The sequence below is a fragment of the Corylus avellana genome, chromosome 8 (genome assembly GCF_965113065.1).
Source record: "Corylus avellana chromosome 8, dhCorAvel1.hap1.2, whole genome shotgun sequence".
Lineage (NCBI taxonomy): Eukaryota > Viridiplantae > Streptophyta > Magnoliopsida > Fagales > Betulaceae > Corylus > Corylus avellana.
Window position 1 is genome coordinate 2,810,139 of NC_142497.1, and position 26,187 is coordinate 2,836,325.

The following is a 26,187-nucleotide window of genomic DNA, read 5'->3' on the forward strand; positions in this document are numbered from 1 at the left end:
AATGATAATATATTTTCATACAATATGAGAAGCTATGAGGAAGACAGAGAGACAACAAAGAGTGGAGTTGTAGAAAGAAAAAAAAAAAGGAAAGTGTGTGATAATAGAAGGCCCTATGGGGTAGGATTGAGACCTATTGCAATTGTATACCTATTTATTTGTAATTTGAACACCTAATTGGAGATGACCCATTAACAATTGTCTGCCCGAGGGTGTGAGAGCGATAGATGGAAAATGGTTTACGCATTGTGAATGTTATTTCCCTTAGTCAATTAAAAATATTTTTAAATTAACTAATATTTTACACTATGCCAAATACTTAATATATATATATATATTTCGAAAAAATATTTTACACCAAAACGAAACGAAACCATTATCCTAATCATGTTCCATCCTAAATTATTATTAATTTATTATTATAAAGCTTGCCCAAATATGGTCAAAATGTATGTTGACCCATGCTCAATGATTTAAAAAGCAGCGCAGCCCCTCATATAATTGAGGCTAAAAAAACCCTAAAATTGCTCCAAGAGGTTTGACCCGACTACCCACTTCTTGCATACCAACAAACAAAATTGTGAGAGGTCAGATTCTGATGGCGCCAACAGCCAATCAAACCCCCGATTTTTCATCAATATTTTACTACCAATTAATTGTCAAACTTTGCTTTTATCATGTGTTGGGGCATTTCTGACCTGTCCATGCCCAATCAGAACGCGACACGTGGTGTTTTTGGGTCTTTATAAACAACGTTAGAGATGACATGTTCTGATGACGACCGTACATGACATGTTTCGATTAGACACCAAAAAGTAGCAGGTTTAAGTTAACTCCCCCCATTCGAATATCTAACGCATTTGTTCCCTTTTTTCTCTTTTTAATATTCTCTTCCTCAACTAACCAATATTGACACAACTTTCTTATTGATTCCAAGTGACACCCTAGTTTTATATCGAAGAAATGAAGAATAGTTTACATAGAATAGAATGTTTAATTTATAAAGATAACAACGAATGTTAAGTGTTGTTGTAGTGTTCAGTTATTAAGTGAAATTAAACTTTATAAATAATTATAGGAAAATTTCAAAATTGACTAACCATCATTTTCTTTGTGTCGTTACTAGATTGAACTCTAGGGAGTCATTGCGTGGTCTAAATTCAAAGAATTGATATATTTTGCTTTATTATTCGAATGACTAGCAATTTGGTAGTAACTGGAATAAAGTCTTTATGAAACTTACATGCACAAATAAGTGGTTTGACGACTTATAATTTATTTGGATAGATCAATCTCATATAAGTTTCATTACAATTGCTGCTCAAATTGCTAATAAATTATTGAAGATCTTAATTTAAATTGAGATTAGTTCAATTAATTATTTGTCTATATTGCATCCAATACTAACCTCATACATGTTTGAGGTATGAGAGAGATTGAAATCTCTTAAAATTAGGTTATATGAATTTTACAAAAATTCAAGCAACATAATTTTATTGGATCCTCGTTAGACAAAAGCACTCATACTTCGATTCAAGCTGCTCGAACACGCTTCAAAATAGATGCAATGCCCACTTGCCTTTCGTGTAGAAGTAACCGTATTACATACAATATATTGGGCTAATGGCTTCCGTCTACAGTCGTGAGTTCTCTCACTCTAAGAATGGAATTTTGAAATTAAGTAACGTTAAAAATTACATTTTTATTTCACAACTATTATAATATATTAATGTGACCGACATATTGTGTCAATCCATCATTAATATATATAATGTTTATTTTTTTTTTCTGGACTGAAAAACAAAATGTGTAAATTGATATCATGCAACATAAAGAGAAAAATAATTAATCCCTCCTAAATTCTTCAAGTTCTTGACAAAAGCATGGTTGAAACAAAATTGATCAAGGCAGTATTTTATAATTCATATCAAATTTGATTTATTTATTAGTGTATGATGTATATGTTGTCACGTGGTGTATATATTGCCACATTATTTAAAAATCTTGAAACGGAGGATCTTATTATGTGGGAATAGGAGAGCAATTCCTAAAAATTAGGGGCGACAATTTGTGTTTACGTGTAATTAGGTTCAGATATTGTCAAGGCATGGGTATAATTATAAGATTATATAGATTAACTGGAACTTGATTTATTTAATTAAACGGATCAGACCTCTTAGTCTTTAACTCCCTAATTTTGCATTAGGTTCGTGTCAAGTTAGCGAATTGCGTTAAAAATGGTCAACCATAAATGGTTCGTGTCAAATACAGGGGTGTAGAACTATTTATGTCAACTTTAATACAACTTATTTAATTAAACGAGTAAAACGCTTCAACTTTAACTCATTCATTTTGCGTCGAATTCACAGATCGTGTCAAAAATTATCGGTGGTAATAAAACTACACGTGAACCACGTTTGCATATATGAGCCACATTCAATGGGGATCCATTTCTAAAATGTTTATGAAAAAAAAAAAGGTAGAAGAAAAACAAAAACAAAATAGTTTTTGATAACCATCCACAACCTGCCGACCAAAAGAGCCCACTTAATAGCCTGGTATCTCATGAAGATATTTGTGTCCGATGGATGTTCAAATTCCAGTTGTTTCCATCATTTTGGCTACATTTGAGTCAATTCCTCATATAAAGCACACATGGTGTGTGGGCTAGGAGAGTAGGAGGGTACTTCATTGTTTTGGCATGAAATGCTAGTCTTTTTCATGTCATCTACCACTGCTTTCCCTAAAGATCTTGAAAGAAATATGACCCAACCAACCATACAAAAACCCCATCCTACTTCAGGCTTGTTTGAGTGTGCGTTTTAGGAGTTTAAAAATGCGTTTAACGCTCAAAAAATTTGTTTGAAGAAAACGTACCCGTTTGATAAAAAAAATTGAAAGTGCTTTTAAGGGTCAAAGGGTTTGTTGGGGTGTGCGTTTAAAATGCTTAAAAGTGCGTTCAACAGTCAAAAAGTTCGTTTCAACAAAAAAGTACTCGATTGGTAAAAAAGAATTCAAAACGATTTTAAAAGGTCTAAAAAGCTTAAAAATAGCAAAAACGCACTTTTAACAAAAGCTTAAAAATGAAGCTTTTGCAAAAAAAAAAAAAAAAAAAGTTTTCTGACTTAAAAACTCTATTTATCAAACACAATATCAAACATGCTCTAAAAATGGCCAAAAAGCATTTTTTGACTTAAAAATTATATTTTTCAAACACAGTCCTCAACATGCTATTTGGGTGAATAACCCTGCTCGAGCGGTATTTAGAACATGTTAAAACATGAGTATATGATTATATATGTCAATCTTAATACGACCCATTTAATTAAATAAGTCAGAGAACTCATAAATTCTGTCCTATAAATTTCATGTTGGGTTTGTGTGAATCGTGTTAAAATAAAATACGAAAAACTAAGATTTTAACCTACAAAGCAATTTCTATTCATTTTCCTTTGAAGATATTTGAGTAAGAGATTGGATTCCCATAGCTCTTTTTTTTTTTACTTTTAAGATCTTTTGTTCACACTTGTCTAACAATTTTAAATATCTGGTGGAGGACCTAATCTTTGACGAAAAGGAAGTAGTATCTTTAGAAGCCCCACCCAATTGGACCACTTAATTTGTTTTCCATCCTTATAGAAAGATCTATTACTTTCATGCTCCCCTCGCATGGACCTTTCCGTCATTTTGACAAGACCTTTAGACAAATTATCACCATCATTACCTATTCATGAAAATATATTGCAATGGTGATGAAGATCCATTTATGGAGGAACTTTGAATTTTGTATATAAATACAAATAATTTGTTTTCACAAGGTTTTACTTGTTTTTTATGCGTATATTTAGAGATAGGATCAAAGGATTAAGTTGCCTGTAGCTTTTAAACCTGTGTATAATTTAAAGCGAAATCAGACAATCTTAAAACTATTGGATTTAAGGGTAGTTAAAATTGCTGCAAATAAACCATTAAATAAAAACGATTGTTGGAATAGCATCGGTTTTTAAATTGTAGCCAAAACCGCTTTTACATTTCCGTCACAATTGACATGATAAATCAATAGTTGAAAGTTGTAACATTTTCCATTTCCATAGATACATTCTCTAATTTTTGTTTTTGTTTTTGCGATTTGGGTCCTTAAATTAAATATTTAATTCTAATTTTTTCAATGTTTTCTTACATTGTCTTATCATATAGTATATTGGTATAATAATTATTTAATCATAATTCACAAACTTGAATTATTATTTTAATTCAAAAGATATAAAATCACATGACACGTGTCCATGATAATATTATATACATATGTCAATATTCTAAAAAAAGTTTTTACAGGAAATATCTATCAAATCAATAACTATCATTTCATAATAATAAAATAATATAAAAATAACAAATAAATTATTAAATTAAATTAAAAGATTAAAATCTAAGATATTTTTGTGCGTTTTTTAATAACCTTGGTTAACAGACTTCTATGAATTTTGCACGAGAACTCATTCCTAAGGCCGAGCGAGCCGAGCCAATAGCAATTAGCCGAGCCAACCTTTAAATGTAGAAAAAGTCCATGTTGTGTGTTTGTGTGGACTCACCTTGGGGCTCTCAAAAAACCCAGACGTCGCTGTCGAACCTCGACGCGCACGTTGCTAATACCACAGCTCGTGTCGGTACACGGAGTCCAGCTATATGGGACCACCGCAGTTGGAAGTTGAACACGTGTCCTTTTGCCCCGTTATGACAGCTCACAACCTATATCATTGGGATCCTGCTTGCTGTTAAAAATTTAAACGGTGAGGATTTAAGAAAAAATTGGTATTTATTAAGATGAATCTGAGCCCTTCAATTATTTAGTTAAATCCTCACCCTTCAAATTTTTAAAGGCATGTGTGCTGTAGTTTTGAGGGACCGGAGTCCGGACCATGCTCTTTTTTTGCTTCAGTTTTCCTATTTTGCCCCTCTTCCTCTTACTTTTCTCCTTGGATTCTGAGCTTCTCCTCACGGTTTTCCGCGTGCCACGTAGGGTTGGCTTGATGCGGTCACGTGAGGGGTCAGAGGCCACCTCAGCGTAGCGTCATTCTATTTTGGGTCCCATACTTGAGCTTCTCTTTATCTCATCCGTAGGATCACTTTGATATAAGCATGATCACGCTGCTCTAAAAGAGGATCTAATGAAGTAGAGTAGAGCCAGGCTTAAGGATATAATGTTATCCTATTTATTTATTTTGTATAAATATTGTTACGTTATTTAAATAATTTACACGAGAGAAATGTTATACCGTACTTTCAGACGTGACAATAAAAATTATTATTAAATTTTAGATATATAAGATTGAGGGAGTGAAAGTGTGTTGAGAGAGAAAAACTCATTAGGGTAGATTTATTGGTTGACGAACAATAATTCTTTTAATTTCACTTTAAATATAAAGAATATCAATATTTAATATTGTTATATATAATTGTGTAGATAATGCAATGTCATTTGAAATGAAATGCTACACACTCTCAAGTGCACACTCTATGACGTGATAGTCAAAATCACAATTCAATCCAAAATCCAATAATGATCATTCCAAATGTTTGTGAAATTACATATATTTTTAATATATGTCATTTAAAAAAAAAAATTCAACTTGTTTAAATGAAAATTTTGTCTAAATGAATAATCACTTGTTATTATTATTATTATTATTATTATTTTTTTTCTATGGAATACCTAAGGTGAAATGGGTAAGGAAAAGTGGCACTAGAGTTAAATAGGAGAAAATGGTTATAAGCGGGACTCACAAAAGTTTTCCATCCAAGCCATTGCAGTCTTTAATAAACTTATAATAAAAGTTATAGTACCTATAGCAGCAGTACTTTAATAATATTGGCCGGTTATATATATTTTTGGAGGGATTAAAAGGGAAGCTTGTGAAAGTAAAAGGACATAAAAAAGGCAGTGCAAATAATAGAAAGAAGAAGAAGAAAAAAAAAACCATTCAACATTCTATGACACTATAATTAGAGCTTATGTCCGCCATCAAGTTTTTCTCCCAAAGGATTGAGAAATGGCCCCTTAGAAGGCAAGCAATCATCATGAAGCAAACTTTTTCTTAAATTTGATATAAATAAAATAATAAAAAATAATTTGATTGGGCCTGTGCTCGGCCCACTAAAAGCCGCATATTGATTCCACATAAGGGTGGTAAGTTGGGCCCACAGATGCTCATTACCTATGACCTTTTGTCCAATCAGAACTACAATTCCCCTCTCAGCCTTTTGACTAAGTTATGAACTCTTCTTCCCAACTCTTTTAGGCCAGAGAATGAGTCTTTCACGCTTTGCTTTTCAATGTGCACCAACTTTCAGTGTCAACATAAACAGTGCCCCAATACTAAGCATCATTCACTTTCATACAAAAAGCACACATGAAAGGTGTTTCCATAAGTTTAGGCCAACCAAATTTTGGACCGGGTCAAGATCTACAGTAATTATCTATTCAACTACACATGTGAGTTAGTCTACATAAAATTCGCCAGTCCCAATAGATGGTTGGAAAACCCGACGTTTATATGGACAAGTGAGTCCTATACGAGTTCTCTCTAGTAATTTGGAGAGTTAATTGCTAGAGATCTTAATCCCCAAATTTTATGACAGGTTTTCCTCAAATCGGGTCTTTTAATCCGATAAATGATTTACGTCAATATTTTTTTCCATCTTTTTTCATCTCATCTTACAAATTTGGACCCCACACAAATTCAATAATAGATGCATCAATTCATTATAAAGATGATTAAAAAAATAAATGAATTCTATTATTTCTCTTTCAATACTGTCTATTAAATTGACATATGACTTCTCACATATTCTAAAGAAAGATGTCAGATTATATTAAAAATGCACGTAAGAATCATATATTTTAAGAAACAAAAAAATTTTAATAGGGGTATTTTGGAAATTTTCTTAATAAGTCCGTACAAGTAGGGTTTAGGGTTTTTCTATATATATGTATGATGTAACCCCAAATCATTAAGAGTAAAAATACAGTCGTCTCTAAGTGGACGTAGACAAATTGCCAAACCACGTTAAAATTGTGTTTTCGACTCTCTCTCTTAATCTCTTTCTTTTCGATTCTATATTATTCATTAATTCTCTTTCTTTTCGATTCTATATTATTCATTAATTATCGTACATGATAACAACAGTTTTCATCAACCTAATTTGAAAGAAGAATTTGTCCCCCATAGCCCATAGGCTTAGCCGAAAGGTGAAAAAAAAGAGGAAGAAAACAAAAAGGACAAAACTTATTGGTACAACATCACACAACATTGTGGGGGCACCCAAGTGCAAAACAAGGTGCACCACATGACTTGAATTATTCACGTGTTTGAAATAGATGGGCCCATGGACCAATGTAGTGTGAAAACGAATTATTTGGGCCCATATGTACGAGCCCATGTCCTAAAAGTAAAAGCATGAGTTTTACGAGGGCCCACACAATAGCACACACATGGATCAAATCCTCTAGAATTTCTCCCTTTATCCCCTTCCACTTAGGAAAAAAAAATAAAAAAAATAAAAAAATCCTCTAGAATTTCTAAGGTATTTTATCATTTTTTTTGTTGTTGAAAATTTCGATAATTATTCCAAACCAAATACTTAGAATAAATAGATAACCAATTTCACGATTTAGATTTTATTTTGTTGCATCTAATAGTGTATATAGTGTCACATTATTTAAAATTTAAATAACTTGGCAATATATAAAACATTTAGAATTATGAAATTTAATATGAAGTATGAAATGAAGAAAGATTAGAGACATTGGGGATTGAAGGATTGAAGGATGGAATCTATTAACTTAATGAGTTTAAGAGCCTATTTGAGATTGCGTTTGAAAAATAGAGTTTTTAAGTCAAAAAAAGCTTTTGGGCAAAAACCTCATTTTAAAGCTTTTGCCAAAAGTGTTTTTTTTTTTTGGACAATTTTCAAGCTTTTTGAACCATTAAAAGCGCTTTTAATTTTTTACCAAACGAATACTTTTTTTCTTCAAACGCACTTTTTAAGTGTTAAAAGCACTTTTAGGCCTCTCAAACGCAATCTCAAACAGGCCCTAAGCACAATTAAAAGTAATTTTTATAAACCATTGATTAAAGTAATTTCCATAGAGCCTGGGCCATTGGGAAGCAGGCCTTTTTTAGCCCAAAAAGTTGGTGACTCAGCTCTGCAGGTGCCACAAAAACAGCAGAACTGCATCATAAGATTCATTACCTCGGATTACAGCTGTTGGCTTCATCTTCGCACCAAAAGGAAAACCGAAAGAAAAAAAAAAACAAAACAGAAAACAAATAGATTCTTTGTTGTCAGAGTTGAATAGATCAGACAATGGCAAAAGAGAAATGGCAAAGCAGCACTAGCCAAAGACAATGAGCCCCACATAATCCACCACCTCAACCTCCCCACAAATAATGAGATAAAATCTTAATCAATTTTTCTCGAGATTTTCATCTTACTGGGGTTGATGTGGGAAGAAAGTGTAATTCTACACCCCATTGGCTCGTCACACCCCTGTTAAACTAGGTTGATGTCACAGTGCTTTGAATCAGTTCTTGTTCAAAAAAAAAAATTCAAGAACTGATGGACACTGCCAAATAGAAGGGTGTAGTGTATATCATTTTTGTTCACGATAAGCTGAAGTGAATGTGAATTTAAAAGGAGAGAGCACACATTGAATAGAAAAGAAATAAACAATCTTCCTTAAAAAAATTTGAAAAAAAAATAAATAGAAAGAATAAAAGAATATAAATATAAGAGCTAATTAGGCTGTTCAATTAATAGAACTAATTAGCAATCTTCCAAGAAAATAAAAAGAAAAAGAAAAAGAAAAAGAAAAAGAAGATAAATTCAGTGTTCAATTGATAGATCTCCTCCAAAAACAGGCATTGGTTGGCAGCTTTGGTTTGCTTTCAAAAGCCCTGGCAGTAGTACTAGTAGTTGACAGGCACGAATGTCCATTCCCATCAACACCTTTCCTCTCCTAATTTGCATTCTCTTTTCCCAACACTTTCCTATCATCACCATCCCATGAATTCACTTTTTTTGTTCTCAGAATCCCCACAATCTCCCTCCACCATGCCCCTCAATGATTGCCCCTTAATTCTTCATCATACCGTATGACACATCCCCATCCCGGCAGCTCCGGCGCCCGCGCCACCATCAATCAGCCAGAATCATCACTCACAACATTCTCGCCCTTTAATAGAATTGCCCATTTTAAGACCCAACCCTATAAAATTCTCCATTTTGTTTTTGATTTAATAGAAAAATAGTAAAAGAAGTTGTCATTTCTGGCTTCTCTTTTTTATTGCCGATGGAACATAAAGAAAAGTCCAACAAGTATAAAAGGCATGTTCATCCTTGTCTACAACTATCAAACTTTAGTGCCAAATATCCAGATATTATTTGTACTTCGATTTATAATGGTTGGAGTTAACAATTTGGATGATATATCCAAATCTATCCCCATTGATTGAATTATTTGAAAGGTATTCCTATGGCCCCACCGAAAAAAGTAATATGCTCAATACAAGAAATAGGAAGCAGACGCAGTCAAAGCAGCGTGCATTAATTAATCATTTACCATGTACAATATACACATCCACATTAAGTCTCATCAAAGTTGTTTCTTATGATAGTCACTAGTTTGTAAACTACCATATTTCTTCTTTTCTAACAAGCCGGAAGAGAAGGAAAAAAAAAAAAAAAACCCAAATAGACAAATTAAAGGTTTTGCCTAACAAATCTGCCCCGCTAGATGTTGGGGCAGATAAGTACTCTCAAGTAACGTGCCAACTCATTCCCGTTTTGCTTCCCTACGCAACAAATCAAATCACGATTGGGCGCATCGTAGACCACAATAGACAGCTTTGCGAAAGAGAGGATGCACATTTTCCCCTAATACCTCCGCATCCAACTTCTCGATGTGAGGCCATATCTGCCGGCCAATATTAAACGCCGAAAAAAAAAAAGTTAGAAACAAAAGATCTTTGTATTAGATGACAGTAAGTACACACATGTAGCAGAATATACAGCACACAGCCAAGCCCCAGATCATTCCAAAGGTTGATGCATTACATGAAGAACAATCAAAGTCTGAAAATAATGATGTACTAGTTAAGAACAGAAAAAACCTTCTTTCCCGTGAACCCTAGCATAGGATCACTCATAAATCTACTTAAGAAAGGACCAAATAAACCATCAACATTCCACAAAAGTATAATTATGTTCACACAATGCTAAAGTTATGCAGTAAAAAGAAGGCCCACCATGCCGTGAGGCAATGCTTTATGCTGTAAAAGATAAGACCGTCTGCCAATCCCCAAGACATGCTCATAACATGAGCAAGGGGGCTAAGGTGGGTAACATGCAGCAAGACTATAGGAAATTGTAAATAAGAAAAGATAAAAGAAAATGGAAAGTAAAATGCACTCTAAAGACAATTCTTAAAACAAAAGCTCCCAAAAGATAAAAGAAATTGAAGATTAGCATGGCATCGCCATTTTAGATATTCTTCCAGGATCATTTATTCCTCCAGTCCGTTCAAATAGATCTATTAAGGTGAGATTTTTTTACATTTTGCATGAGTTAGTGGAGTCAAATAATAAACATCTTAGCTTATAATTGAATATTAGATAATATTGCACGTATAGACCAATAAATACACCTTTTCTTAAAGAGAAAAGAAGTAATTTCATGTTTTGTGCATACTCATCTCCCATATATGACCTCCTTAATTTATTGATTATTTACATTATTATAAAATAGATACTTAAAACTGAAATGGTTGACAATCTACCAAGATTGATAGGCTAGCACCCTAACATAGTTTATCCTTTATGTATATGTCATATTATAGCAAAAAAGAGAATATGCAGCTACATTAGCAGAAATGTACTGCAGATATAGAAGAGTTAAGAAAACGAGACAAGGAAATGGGAAAAGGAAACTCCAACAAAACCATAAAGAAGGAATAACAGGAGTGCCAATAGACTTTATTTACCTCAGAAGCATATTGTCTCGAAAAGGCCTTGACATAGCCCAAAGTTGACAAACACCACTGCTCTTTTTCACCTATGTTATAGCCGTTGCTTGTCCTTCCACCATTTGGCTGACTGCCAAAAATAAAACAGAGCTATTACTGGGATGCCAATATAAAGAAGTTTCTTTTCTTCTTTTATTTATTGATTTTCGGTTGGGGGGGGGGGGGTGGTGTTAACCTCTTTTGCTGTCTTTCATTCTCATTGTCCACCTCCATCGTTGATGATTCTTCAAGGTCAACTGCCATTGAATCGACTTGAATAGATTTCAATTCCCGCATTGTTCCAGCTATAGATGCATCAGGTAGCCGTTCCATCAATACATTAGAGAAGTTTTTGTACAAAGAGAGGAACAATGCCTGTAAACGCCAATCATGGTAGAAACAAATGTGTAAGGTAATGCCAGATCATAGGGACCGAAATGAAAATGTTAAGTTATAGGTAAGGAGGTGCTAGATCATAGGAACCAAAAGAAAATGTTCTATTCTGAAAATCTCATCTAGCGCAGTCATGTAAGCTCTAACAATGGTTAAATGTTGGAAGCTATTGTAATCACACTTACTATTGCTGGAAGCGCCTACTGCTGACTCACAGATACACCATTGCATGAATTATTCAATAAAAGCCAAGCAATAGTAAACTCAATCTACATGCATGCAGTGTACAAATTGCCATTCGATGACATGTATCTCTGCTCCATTTTTCCAAGCCAAGGCACATAAATAAATGTCTTTCACATTATTTAGGAAAGAATCAATGTTGATGTCTTTCATGTAAAAAGCAAAAACAGAAAGGATAAAAAAAAAAAAAAGCCTGAACTAAGCATAAGAGACATTGTTTAGTAGATGTTATACACTGCAGGTCAAGAAGGTCAAGATGATAAGAGTCTAGAATTGAAAAGGCAAAAAGCAAAATAAAGCAAAATCCTTGTCAGAAATTAAAGCATAGAGCAGCATTTCCACCCAACCATCCAAGCAATATTAAACATGTCTGATTTTTGCCACCATACATAACTACTAAAATTTTTTTGATTATAACACCTAATTCCAAGATGACAATATGTGCTATGTTTCCATTTAGACTAGTGATTGATGAAAAGCACATTAATTCTTTTTCCCTGATGGTGAACAGAATTGTAACAGATCAAAGGTGTTGGGGAAAGGGGTGGGGAATAAAGAAACATTACTATGAATTATATATCAAGCACCTCATTTTCATCAAGGGCTCGAGCAAGAAGAGCCTCCTTTGCCTCCAAAGACTCACGTACTGATATCTCCTCCTCTTTAGCCTTTTCGGCACGCAATTTCAAACGATTCAACCTCACAGGGTTTTCACCAAGAACAGGTTCACCATCTACAAGTGTAAGCTTTGACTCGGCAACCTCCAACTCAGCTTTTGCCTTTGCTGCAGCTTCTTCAGCAGATACAATACCCTTCTTAAGAGATGATATCTCTTTCCTAAGATCAGAGATTCGATTATATGTCTTGCTAACCGCATTTCTTAGAACCTGTAGATGGGAAAAAGAAAAGGTCATCTACAAGACGAGTTGAAAATAATTATTATAATATTCCAATGCAGTACAGGAAGGAAAACCAAATAACCAAAAATATTTCTCTTGGTTTTTTTTTTTTTTTTTGGGTTGGGGGGGGGGGGGGGGGTGGGGGGGTAGGCTTGGGTGCTGGTTATATTCAGTAAACATACATAAACCATCAAGTAACAGGGAACAAAACAATCTATAGAAACTGCGATGATGTACCTCCCATGGATGATCAGATGTATGAAATTGCTCTATATTTTCTGGAGAAAAGACCCATCTCACAATGGCTAAATTAGATATAAGTCGGTAACCCATCATCCTATCAATTGCTATAGCTGCCACTTGGGCATTATTCTTCCAGTAATAACCCACTTCAGCTATAAGCATGACTTGCTTGTCTTGATCAGGACATATCTTTGTAATTACTTGACCATATCTCTCCAAGACGGTGATCAAATGTGTAAAACTTTTAGATCCAATGTCAAGAAAAGTTTGCGTGACCACTTTGAGGGTACCTTCCAGACCATGAGGTGGAAACACACTTTCTTCAATCCATGAAATAATCTCACGGGCAGCTGCCCTTCCTTTCACCATGTTACTGAGATCTGCAGAAAGTGCATGCAGTTCAGTTCTTTCTGTATCACCATCAACACTGAATCTGAAGTTTGGTCCACCCCTCGGAGGAAGCAACTCTTCTAAACCAGGTGCGTTCTCAATGCTCTATATGGAAAAAGATTACGAGGGAAATACGTCAGAAGATTAACACCATCTAGAGGTTGACTCTTATGGAAACAGTTACAACCATGCTTAAGCAGACTTAAGCATGACTTGTTACTACCTGCTTAACTTTGTCCCAGTATGACAAACGGACTTCTCTCTCCAAAACTTCCTGAACAAACACACGTTGCGGGGCCCATTTTGGGAGGTCCAAGACATATGCCCACTCTGTCCATGGCCAGATGAATTCGAAATTTGATCTGCATGGTTAGGATGCCATTAAAAAAGTACATAAACCAAGTAAAGAATATGTTCAACTTCTATAATGGGAGGATGAACTTCTTCGAGTAAGGTGTTTCCTTTTGTATACTTTTTGTGCACTTAGAGGCGTGTCGATTACTTATCCAAAAAAAATAATGGGAGGATGAATCATGAACTTAGCTGTAGTTCTAAGCACCTAAGTTCTACTCATGTGGACATGCCTTGATAGTAAGTTCACTAAACCTCAGAGAAAATTCGTAATAAATATTTAGCAACCTGGAACTGTCCCAAACACAAACGGCGGAAGAAAAAGAAAAAGAGTATTCCTTGTTTCTAGTGCACTGGACATCTAATCTGACCATGGTCAGACATAATCAAACTAGACTGTCAAGTGTACCAGAGATCATATATTTGGACCCATAATTCAGATTTTCAAGGAAACATACATAACTAGCAAAGACACATTCCAAATTCAAGGCCTCGACAAATCCTGAAAGTTCCGACTTCTTTATTAAATGAACAAAACATTGTTTTGATAGAAATCCATTGATAGTGACAACATAGGAAAACAATTCAGGCAGCAACCCCAACTAGCCAAGATTAAGGTCTAGTTGAGTTGAGCCAAGTAAATGGAATGTACCCGATTATTAGCACGTGTGGCCACTGAGTGACGCAATGTGCAGACTTTTCCTCTAAATAAATTTCATTCCTTTTTACACAATTAGCTCCAAATTTGGTACAATTTCAAATCCAAATGATTCTCAAAAGCAAAAACTAAAAGTGCAGTTGTTAATTACATAAACACAGTTCAAAGAGCAATACTCAATCTTGCTTTTATTTGGAGGAATGGACTTCCTCGTATCATTGCTACTCTCTCTTTATAAAACTTAACCTTTCCACAAAAAAAGGGAAAATATATTTTAGCCTCATGAACTACACCACATTTTCATTTACACCTCCGTACTTTAAAAAGTGACATCGGGGTCCTTCATACTCACCGCGTGTAAAATGAGACATTTTTATATTTTTCTCCCCAAAATATCCTTGAAGTTATTAAAAATACGAAAAATAATTCTTTGAAAAAAAATTAAGGGGCTAATAGGAAAAGGGCAACACCCCTTTTTGGTATTTTCAGTTTTTCTTTCTCTTTTGTTCATTTTTTTAAATATTTTTTATTTTTTAATATCTTTAAGGGTATTTTGGGAAGAAAAATGAAAAAAAAAATGTCTAATTTGACATGTGGTGAGTATGGGGGGCCCAATGTCACCTTTTAAAGTTTGGAGGCGTAAATGAAAATGTAGTGGTAGTTAAAGGGGCTACTAAATGGGGTAGTAGTTCAAGAGGGATGTGTACTTTTTTTAAAAAAATAAAATAAAAAATAAAACAAGATTACATTCCTTTGATGGCTAGATCTCATAGTAGCATGTAACTAACTTACAGGTGGTGTGAAAACCAAAGAATGAGCCGTGTTCGACATTCCATATCTATATCAGCTATTTTCTCAAAAAGAGCACGAACTGCACCCGCTACAACTGAAGGAAATGCCCCGGGAAGAGCCTAAGAATAAAACTTCATAGTCAGATAACTTTACGAATGAAACAAATCTCATTTGCCTATGCAACTTATTACAGAGCCTCTGGTAGATCCTTCCAAGAAAACAAAAGAGGAAGTGGTAAGACTTGCTTCAACTAAAATAAAGTTTCCATAGTACCTTACAAAGGTCTATGATAACCAGGGTGTAATATATTGGCCTGAATGGAGGTTGTGGTAGCATAAGTAACTGCAAGAAAGAGGCAGAAGTATCATTTAAGTCGGACATTCTACTAAACCAAACTGTTAACAAATGCAAGTATTAAAGCTATACCGAGAACAATTGGAAACAGATTCTAAACATAATAAAACCCCTTTTTTTTCCTCAGTTTTGCAAGTTAAGACTTTGCTAACAATTTGCCTGCAGCAAGTATCACTTCCATATACTCTCAAGGGGAAGAAAAAAAATGACAAAGAAACCTCATGTTTCATATGGTTTTGGTTTCCAACATGAATATTGCAATTAAATTGAGCCAAAACTTGCACCAGGACTAGTTGGGTTAAGGGGACAAACCAAATAAATCTTTCCCTACAGCTTCTTTAAGAAATCCTACAAGTTCCAACTTCTGCAATTTTTCAGGCCTGAAGCAATGGATTAAACTCCTATCAAGATTGGCAAGATCTTGACCAAGGCTTTGCATATTAAGGGTTTCAATATGTATTAAAGGTAAATGCATAGCATTTTGCTTCATCACTTAAAAAAGAAAAAAAAAAAAAAAAAAAAAAATAGAAGAAAGAAATGCATGTGCATGAGCAATAGTGCAATAAAATAAAAACTGACATGACTTTTGAAATCGCATGTACAGAGTGTGACCAGTAAAGAGTACCATATGATGCTAATAAAATGAAGAGAACTATTGATGTCTCACATATATGGAGATAGGGTGCAGCATTATGATTAATGACAAACTACCATTGGAAAATCCTATTATTTCATTTTTCACATTATAAGGGAACCTGGTCCACACAAAAATTGTATCCTTCAATTCAATTTAACAAAAACACAAATAAAAATACATTGAAGCAGAAGGAGCTACTTCAATTCAATTAGACCCTTAGCAATTCACACAAGAAATGAGAGGCCAAGGATGACTTCAAATGGCAAGCGCGACTTTACGCGTATAACCTTAAAGAAGATTGAAGCTCACTCTTTCCATAGTATTTTTGACACAAAATATTGCACAGAAGACTGTAGTTCCCTATAATGGCACAATGTGGTAAACTCCTAACAATTAGCCATCAGCTATCTATTTAATCACTATAAAATCATACAATGTATCATACCCCTATCAAATACATTATTTGACACCACATAAATGTGTAACCGATTTGAGAAAGCATATAATCAGGAAGAACCACATAACACATAGGATCTTGCTAAATTTCCAAATAACATAATGGCAAGGTTGCAAAATCTTACTTGGGAGAAAATTGTCTCTGCCATAAGATACTCATATCTAAAAGGCACCGGCAGGCCAACCATGAAGGAAGCACATTCCTTTCGACTAGCTTTGCATGAACCAAGAAACATCAATAATAAAAATTAATACTAAAGGCCAAAGGTTAAAAAAAAAAAAAAAACTGAGGATAGGAAAGTTCACCCGCATAAAGTAAATTAAGGAGCATAAAAAAGCAGCAAGATAACTGATCTAGATCAAACAAATTAAACAAGAGACCAAATATAATAACTAAAATTGAAACTATAAGCAAAACAATATGCAGGATTAACAAACACTAACAAGTTGTACAAAAAAAATTCTAGGGTGTGCAAATCTCTCACCGACCCAATATTCTAACCATAGCATGGCTGGCACATTGCTTAAGATCTTACCTAGGTAACAATATGGTCCAATGAATTTTTTCCTACTTAATTAGTTATTTGATTGGTACATTACACACATTCAGTGGGTCTTGAATCCATAACCTCATCCTCAACAAGAAGAGGAGGTGCAACTTTTTCAGGGATTCTTCTTTAGCTTGAAAGCTTTAATGCTTATGTGTCATAATGCTATTATTTTTCAGAAGGAAGTCAATTAATGCTTTACGTGTGTTTTAGACTCATCTAATTCTTTAAGTACCATTAAAAGCCTTCGAATGCACTTGATTGAAGATCCAACTATGTCCCAAAACTTACAGAGGAAGAGGAAATTTAAGTTTAAGATATATATATATGAAAAACCACATAGGCTATAAAATTGGTCTAATCTTTAAATAGCAGCAATACAAACCATCCATTAAAGAAGAAAAGCACATCTAGCAGATACTCTTCCATAACGAACCGATCAATAGGTTGTAGGTCCTGCCATTCAAGAGAACACAAAAAATTATGGCATCAATCAATCACCGTTTCCAAATGCTCTGCCAATTTGCATTTGACAGAAATAAAAGAGTCCAAATACTGAAATATGACATGCTAATACTTAATATTAAAGTAGCATAGTGATAACACAGAATTATATACGAGAATAAATGCAATAATTTTCTATTTGCAGCCTTATTGAATATGCTATGTCCAGTCTAATCCACTTTTTAAAACTAGCGTAAAACTTATTAAAGAGATAGCACGAAATAGCATGAAAAATCAAGAAGCAGAAATGCAAACAAAAGTCTGCAAATCAAAAAAGTTTGGAACATCAAATCAGTCACCAAAAGGTATAAGCTCACAAAACTACCCTCCTTAATTTAAAATCAAATAAAGCAAGTAGAAAAAGGGTATTTATTGACTATTCAAATAAAGTAAAGGGTAAATTAGACAAGTTATTAAATATTGCAGACAATATTTTAGGACATTCCAAATGAAAGGACCAACAATATAGGGCAGAAGGGTAACTTTTAAGCCACACAGAATAAAAAATGTTTAATAGATAGCTGTATCACCTAGAGGTCAAAAGTTTAATAAGCACTTGTAATTTTAAAATCAAATAGCTTAAGAACCAAAGAGGTTAAATACACAGATAACCCTGAAGAATGAAAATATTAAACCACATACATTTAACATTAACATCTACTATTGAAAACTACCTCAAATTTACTTGCGGGAAATATATTGAGCCTGCGTATCCTTTGAGGATACTTTAACTCCGCTTCATGCTTTTGTCTACCATAATTTATCCCAGAAAGTGCTGAAGGAGAATGGGTTTGCTCAGGACAGCTAATGGGCCCAAACTCATGAGACTTACCAGAAACCAGCTGAGCTTCAAATGAAAGATGAGGTCTAGGAACTGACAAGTGAAAAAGTAGAACTCATAAAACCAACCAGAGAAAACACGAATGAATACAAATGATTAGCTTGTCAGAACATAGACTAATCAATGAACATACAATACAATATATAAATAAGTTAAATACATACTTGTTCAATTTATATACTTCTGTAAAAAATTACGAATCCTTCCACAGTTCCCTGATAGAACTGTATGAAAGGAGAATACAACTTTGTATTCATTAAATTCAAAGCAGTGCAATCACCAATAGTTATTATTAATTACTACTAATGCATTACCTATAAACCATCAATTGCCATAAAACATTTTAAAGTTGCAAATGATTTTCCCAAATTCAAGCATTAAAGGAATAAATGAACTAGTAGCCCATTTCATACAACGATTTAGCTAAAACACCATTACCGCTATCAAGTTTCCATCCATTGTTAGATAAATCTTGTACCCGACTCCATAAATCTTCCAAGAAATCCTGAACAAAGAAAATAAAATAAAATGATTGAGTAGAACAGCTGCACCATTGTAATCCAAGGAGAAACAAGAAAAAGAAATTGTTGTAAAAAATGGCAACATATATATATATAGTTTTGTCTTATAAAACGTCATTTCATGATTTAATCCACCCTGCTGTTTTGTCTAGGTTAAGTAGAAAATGAAACCCTAATGCCTCATTTTCTTTCTCCCCCACTCTGCAGCCTCAGATCTCCTTCAGCCCTCCCTCTCTCTCTCTAAGCGCTCTCTGTATTTTCATATTAGAATCTACAAGTGTATTTAGTTCAAAAATTAGATTAACCCCATAGAAAAAGGCTCATAAAAGCTTTAAAAAAACAAGAGGCCCAGATAAATTAAGTCCATAGTTCAAAAAAGCCCAAAAAGGAACCCAAAATGCAAAGCGGATGTCATGGGCAGGCAGTTACTAAAATCCATCCATCACAAAGTGCATATGCAGAACAAGAGTGTTATCCGCCCATATAGTGCAGTTTACACCCCTATTATGTGTACAGAGCGGGGCCAAATACTCTCTTCAGAGCATTTTCAAATCTCACATTATTTATATCCTCATTCTATTTAAATTTGTATTATTATATAATTAGAGTATGTAATACTTTTTTTTTTTTTTGATAGGTAAATTTGTATATATCAAAAACCCAACAGGGCGCAACACGATTACACAGGGAGTATAAAAGAGTGCGTCTAAACACCCAATAAAAACCCTAAGCTCCCAAGGAGCACCCACAAGGAACCCAAAAAGATCCACCCAAGAACCCCCGAAATCAAAACACCCTCACAAGAAACACCCTACACAAAGGCTAACCCTACACATGATCACCCCACATCCCTAACCCTACTCGAGCCACCGCCCCTAGCCTCAAAGTTATTGGAGCATTCCAAATTCTTCACCCCCAGCGGCATCTTTTTCTTATGAAGCTGTTTAGCTTCCTTATCCTTCGCTCTCCGTGTATAACCCAAAGTAGAATATAATTGATAGCTAAATTATTTTATAATTTTATTTGATAGCTAAATTATTTTATTCTAAATGCACTCATTTTTCAGATCAACCCTCCTGGCACCAACAGTCTAAGTAGCAATTTCTATATTTGTTAAACAACGATTGTTTGAGGCCTATTATTCTTAGAAATCTACGAAGAGTCTTATTTTACACTGGCTTTAAATTGCAGATCTTTTTTCTTTTTTCTAGATCAAGGGACCTAAATGGGTCAATACTGGGTGCTGGAAAGAAAGCAGCAGTGGGCTGAAACAAAGCCCTTACTGGGCTACAAGTGGGATTCAAATTGAGAGCTGTCTTGGCCATCTTTCATTTAATAAGTAATCAAATTTTATGGAAAGAAAATTAAAAGTGTACTCCCTAGTACATGAGATGTAAACAAGAGAGATGCAAAAAAAGAAACAAGTTGGTGTTTATTAGAGAGAGAGAAAGCCATAAAAAAAAAATTATAAAAAAAAAAAAAAAGCAATTAGCACCCCCTAACAATTGATAGTTACAAAAATACCTTTTCACCAAGTCCGTTCTTAGTTTCATCATCATCTTCAAAAAACGACAAACCACTGTCAGAAGCATGCCTTCTGATGCTCAAATAAGCTTCTATACCAACCATGACTCTCTCTATCTCCTCAGGAACTTGCTGCATATAGATGTGCCATGTCAATAAACAAGGGGGAGAGATAGAGAGAGTTTTACAATTGATAGCATTAAAACTAATGATTAGAAGGGCACATACAAAATTCACAGTACATAAACAGTTAGACACTAGCATATTCTATATGGTCAAGCTTTCTGCTTATGATATGGTTCTTTTTCATTTTATCGAAAGGGAACTTTGCTTCAAATGGATCAATGCATAAATATGATTGACTGCACAGGACTGCTAATTTTACTCGCTTTTTTCAATTTTTTTTTTCCTTAAATGGTGATAATATTTCAATTCATCAAACAATCCCATGTTTTTCCCTATGTTTTGCAACTTAATTCATAGCTGTGACATACAAGCATATGCCCATGATAGTCATATACGCACAAAATATGAGAAGCAAAAGAATGAAATACCAAAGTTTGAGAACTCAAGATTAAGGATGTTGTTGAGAAAAATGTTGAAAGAGATGTCTAAGCTTTGGGGGAATAATGCGAAAAAAAGAATCCACTTTGATGATCATAACTTTCATAAGAAGATAAACTAGAAAATGCCACATAAAATCAGGCAGATTATATATGCAGCACCTAAATACCGTTAGAAAAAAAGAATCCACTTTGATGATCATAACTTTCATAATAAGATAGACTAGAAAATGCCACATAAAATCAGCAGATTATATATGCAGCACCTAAATGACGTTACCTCCATCAGTTCTGCTCCTCCCCATGGGAGACAAGATAAAATGCAAGTTATGTAAAAGTCAGCACATGCTTGCCACGAGGGATTTCCCTTCTCTTCGTCCACTGTTGTGGCAGCCGATGATAATAATGTTTCAAAGACAACGACCAGAGAACTGGGTTGGAGGACTTTACTACACATCTGTAGAACATAGATGTATATTATTCCAACTATTTCAGCAAGAAAAACGAGTGTCTGTACATAGTAGCACCAAAAAACAAAGATATTCCTACTCTAGAATACAAAAATACTGAATACAAAATTTTCTTCTAAATTGAAACTTATGTGTGCATGTCAAATGACAATAAAGAGAGAATAAAGAATGTCATGTGGCCTGTCGGAATTAAAGCCAGTAAAAAAAATGCAACTATTGTGCCAAGCACTTAAAGGGGCAAAACATGAAAACTCTTTCAAAAGTGTCCAAACTGATATCAGAAAGGGGTCAATATAGCGCCATCTCAAAAAGATCTTTTTTTATAAGAGCAAGAATCCACTGAAAAAAAAATGGCATCAGAAAATAGGTGCTATTGTGCTACCCAATCTACACATGATGTATACAGGTAGTCATGTCTAAAGCATTTCAAACACCAACTGTATATAGACAGAAATCTAGAAATAAAGGGTATAATAAACTTAGTTTATCATGTTGATTCTGGTTTTCTTATAGAGTATACTTTATTGGAGTTTCTACTTTTAATAAGTACAAGGGTAGAAAATGCAAATATGCATTATGCATTATAAGACTGAAAATTTCCCACTACAAGCATGGGAGCATGCATTTCATACAACCATAACAGTACAAGTAAAAAACATTGTTTTTTGATAAGTAATTCAGTAAGTCTTAGTCACAATATTACTTATCAAAAAAAAAAGGTCTTAGTAACAATATTAATAATTCAAAATCCCAATTTCTCTTCCAACATCATTTTGTTATAAGTGATCTAATTCAACCATTCACCAAAATTTTAAGGCTAAAAAGTCAAGTTTACAAACAAAAACTAGAGAGACGTCATATTCCCATAAGGTAGAACAGTTTCCCAGTGTATGTCAAAGAACTAGGTAATTAACAATACAAGTTAATTGCAGATTTTATTGCATATCTCATTCCAAAGTGTACATACCAAAACAGTCAGGAACCGCATCAAAATACGAATCCTGTTGCAATTTCCAGAATCTAGGGCATCCTGAATGTTAGCCACAAAGAAAGAAAGAGAACAAGAGGTTATCTACAGGAATAATCCCTAAAAAATAATAAGAAAGTTACGTCCAAATAAGATCAAAAACAAACTTTCAACCTATGACATAGAAGTTATCTAGCTTGAATCAAATTAAACAACACCTTCCACATCCTGGGTGGCCAACCTATGCCAAAAATCAGCAGCTTATGTCTATCTTCCCAAATCAGTTTCACATCAGCATCATTTTCGTTCTACTCATTATTCATGGCAGAAAATAGTGTTTATTAACAAAACTTTATCTTTATATAAAAATGATACAGTTGGACTCACTACAAAACAAAAGCCACCTCCCACCTTTCGTGCTGACAAAGGTCAAATTCTAAACAACAATCTGTTCTATTGGAATAGTGAATAAAATCCAATTTACTATCCTGTAATCATTTCTCTTTTTATAAGTAATCAGGAACCTCATTTAGAAGCCTCCGGGCGTGTACAACAGATTTCGAACAGAAATTCAAAAGATCATCAAAATCTAGAGAAAAAGGAATGTTGCTGAATGCAGCCATCCAATCAATATTTTGAATAGAGATAGGGATTTCAAAAAATAGAACTTTAGCTTGTTACAGAGAGCTAAAAATTTGGAACAAATATAGGTCCAGTTTGGTTGTGTTTTCATAAAACAATTCAAAGAAAAACACTGTATTTTTCCAGAGAACAAAAAAGAACCTTAATAAAAAAGAACCTTTTTTATTTTTCCGAATAAAAAAAACAGAAAACATACTTTTAATGTTCAAATATGTTGTATTTTCGATTAGTTTTCTGGAAGAAAAAAAATGTTTGGTAGTGAATTTTTGCACCATTTCCTGTTTTCATGAATTTAAAAACAGAAAGCAAAGCGGCCCATACTCTCTCATTTCTAACCACTCCTGCTGCAGAGTCAATGTCCAGGTCTGGTCATGGGCCAGGCCAGATATCATGTGTATTGCTGGCCTTGGCCATTAGATGTTTAATCATGCATGATCAATCAAAACAAACAAAAAAAAAAAATTACTCATTCGACATCTTTCTGATCAATCAAAACCTCTTCCCAAACTCTGTCCAATCAGGAATAACCAGAGAAGGCTAGGGCATCTAAGCTGTAAGATAAGAACTAGAGAAAGGCACCCTAGCAACCTTTGCCAGACACATGCTAGCTCACCTGAAGATTAGTTTGAGTAGTTTCCACTACTTTCCTGACAAAGTCTTCATTTTCCAAGTTTGTCAAGCCAATCTAATGAGAGAGATAAGAAAGAAGGGGGGGGGGGGGGGGGGGGGGGGGGACAGAGACAGGTAGATCCATTAGTATCCAACAGGGAGTATCATCTAATAAGCACAAAATATCCAGTCATTTATGATAAACAAATTGAGGAAAACATAGACGGATTCAATAATTCAGTATATCTCCGATGTCCATACCCAAATTCTAACCAGTTTTTCTAGTTGGTGCACGTAAACATCTAGTCATAAATACACACACAGTAAGCCTAATGGAGTATCTTTGATAAGAAGCCTAATGGAGTATTCTGAAATCAACCTCTACATTTAGTTTCATAACTTACATTCAGAGAGACATAAATAAGTACATGTATCCATATATATGCAATGGCATTCAAATAAATATATGCTCTTTCTAGAATGAAAGCAAAAACATAGATGAAAAGGCTGAACGAGAATGGAGAGCAATATGATGAAAATGCACTTACCACTGTCCCATATAAAGGAATCTTGTGAGGCAGTTGTTCAGCACATTGGAGAAGGAACTGTCAGCAAGAAGACAAGCAAGCAAATACCTCAATAGATGCATAACAGCTAAATCATCACATAATACAGAGCATTAAAAAACATCTTATTCAAAATTATAAATGTCAAATGATAATCTATTGAAATTGAACAGCAGACACAACATAGGGAGCTCGAAGAGACATGGTGTCAAGCATGGAACTGGAATTTGGAAGCAAGAACACATCTATACACATATTAGCTATGCAAGTACAATATATATATGTACATGTTAACCATAATAAATCAACAATGGGCCTGCTCTTTGGAGAAAAAAATATTAACTATCACTTGCCCCATACTGATATTCAACGATTAATAAACCTAAAACTTTCTTCCTCTCAATTTTCTGCTTTACAGTTAACTTAAGCAAAATTACTCTTCTAATTTTTCCACTTAGCAAACAAAGAGCCAATATCATCCTAAATAAATAAAATTACACCTCAGAACTTAAAAAATAAAATTACTCTTCTAAATGCACACCCTTTTTACTATTCCTCGCTAATTGAAGTAAACAGAGTATATGCACTTATGTATAAGAAAAAGAAGCGAACATTACATCCAAAACATCGTTCTCGGAGTGCTCCATCTCTCGCCGAAGTGCGCCGAAACATGTTTCCTGCAAGTCCGAAACGAAACCCAACAGTGTTCAGTCAAGTGCAAAGCTCGCGATAGCCGCTTTGTAGGTAGGTAGAGCAGAGAAAGGTTCACGAATTGATCGTGAAAAACACGTGTGGAGCAAAATAGGGTTTCAGAGTAACCAAGAACAAAGTAATACACACATGCATACATATATACAGAAACACGGAGAGAGAGAGAGAGAGAGAGAGAGATGGTACAGACAATGTGGTCTTTGAAGTCGGAGGAGGTGCTGTACTCTTGGGAATTGTCGCCGATTCGTAGAAGAAGATTCATCCAACTGCTCATTTTCTCCTATTTTCTTTGCTGAGAGACGAGCAGAGACTTTCACAGAGAGAGAGAGTGGGAATTTGCAGGGTTTTATCGTTCATGGCCTGTACTATTGGGGAAAGAACCAACTTCACTTGAACCCTAATCCGAGCTGCCCCGGAGGTCCGGCCCATTAGAGTTCTTTCTTTCTTTCTTTCTTTCTTTTTGGGCGGATAGCTTGAACTATATACTTTTTTTTAAAAAAAAAAAAAAAATTATTTCTTAGAAATTTTCAGCCATTTTTGCACAATGTCACGTTAATTTTAAATTTTTATTAAAAATTAAAATAAAGAGAAAAAATGGGAACCCCTTGGGAGGGTGGCCAGCAATGTACCCTAGTGGCGGAGTTAAGAATTATTTTTTGGGAGGGCCAATTTTGTTTTAGTTATGTATAAATAAAAATGAAAAATGGTAGGTATTCTCCGAATGTTCTTCGAGTGTCCTCATAGTTCTTGGTGGATATTATTTTCTAAAAATCAAGTGAGATAAATAAACATCACTTCCTTTTTTTTTTTTTAGAAAATAATTTTCACATGAGATCACGAGAATACCATAAGAATACCTAGCATTCCCAAATAAAAAAAATATAATAAACACAATCTAAATAGAAATGAAGTATTCTTCTATAACATAATATGTCAAACTTTCATAAATATGTGTTAATTTGGTATATTAGTAAAGTAACATGCATGTAGGCATAATAATTAATTAGTACCAAAAAAAAAAAAAAGAAGCAATTTGAAGGTGTCTCTTTCAATTTTCTATATTTTCACATTTGTTCAAGGTCGACATTTTTCTCCAGAATTTTCTCTAGCTTTCTTATAAATCATGAATTGTTAGAGTATTTCATAAAGTTCAGTTTAAAACTATTACTGAATTACAATTGAAGAATATCATTAAGTGACACTTGAAAACTATCACTGAGTTACAAGTGAATAATTAAATATT

The 26,187-nt window shown here is 34.1% G+C and overlaps 1 protein-coding gene across 1 annotated transcript; it reads right to left on the reverse strand.

Annotated features, from left to right (window-relative positions):
- Positions 1-9,572: 9,572 nt before the first annotated feature.
- ABH1 (ARM repeat superfamily protein) lies at positions 9,573-25,372 on the reverse strand. The gene is made up of 19 exons (XM_059574506.2): positions 25,135-25,372; positions 24,851-24,910; positions 24,216-24,272; positions 23,672-23,743; positions 22,417-22,479; positions 21,260-21,436; positions 20,417-20,548; positions 18,810-18,876; positions 18,205-18,404; positions 17,412-17,482; positions 16,604-16,688; positions 15,305-15,373; positions 15,032-15,150; positions 13,454-13,592; positions 12,835-13,335; positions 12,286-12,585; positions 11,259-11,437; positions 11,042-11,153; positions 9,573-9,976 (listed from the first exon to the last, which is right to left on the reverse strand). The coding sequence occupies exons 1-19, from the start codon at positions 25,216-25,218 to the stop codon at positions 9,872-9,874; spliced, it is 2,592 nt and encodes an 863-aa protein (XP_059430489.2). The 5' UTR covers positions 25,219-25,372; the 3' UTR covers positions 9,573-9,871.
- Positions 25,373-26,187: the final 815 nt, after the last annotated feature.

Excerpts from the sequence above, each read along its gene's own strand:
- ABH1 (XM_059574506.2), bottom strand. The coding sequence starts at position 25,218 with ATGAGCAGTTGGATGAATCTTCTTCTACGAATCGGCGACAATTCCCAA. Across the intron at positions 20,549-21,259 it reads GAGGAGCAGAACTGATGGAG|CAAGTTCCTGAGGAGATAGA; the intron begins GTAACGTCATTT and ends ATCTATATGCAG. Across the intron at positions 16,689-17,411 it reads CTTTTCTTCTTTAATGGATG|TCGAAAGGAATGTGCTTCCT; the intron begins GTTTGTATTGCT and ends ATGCAAAGCTAG.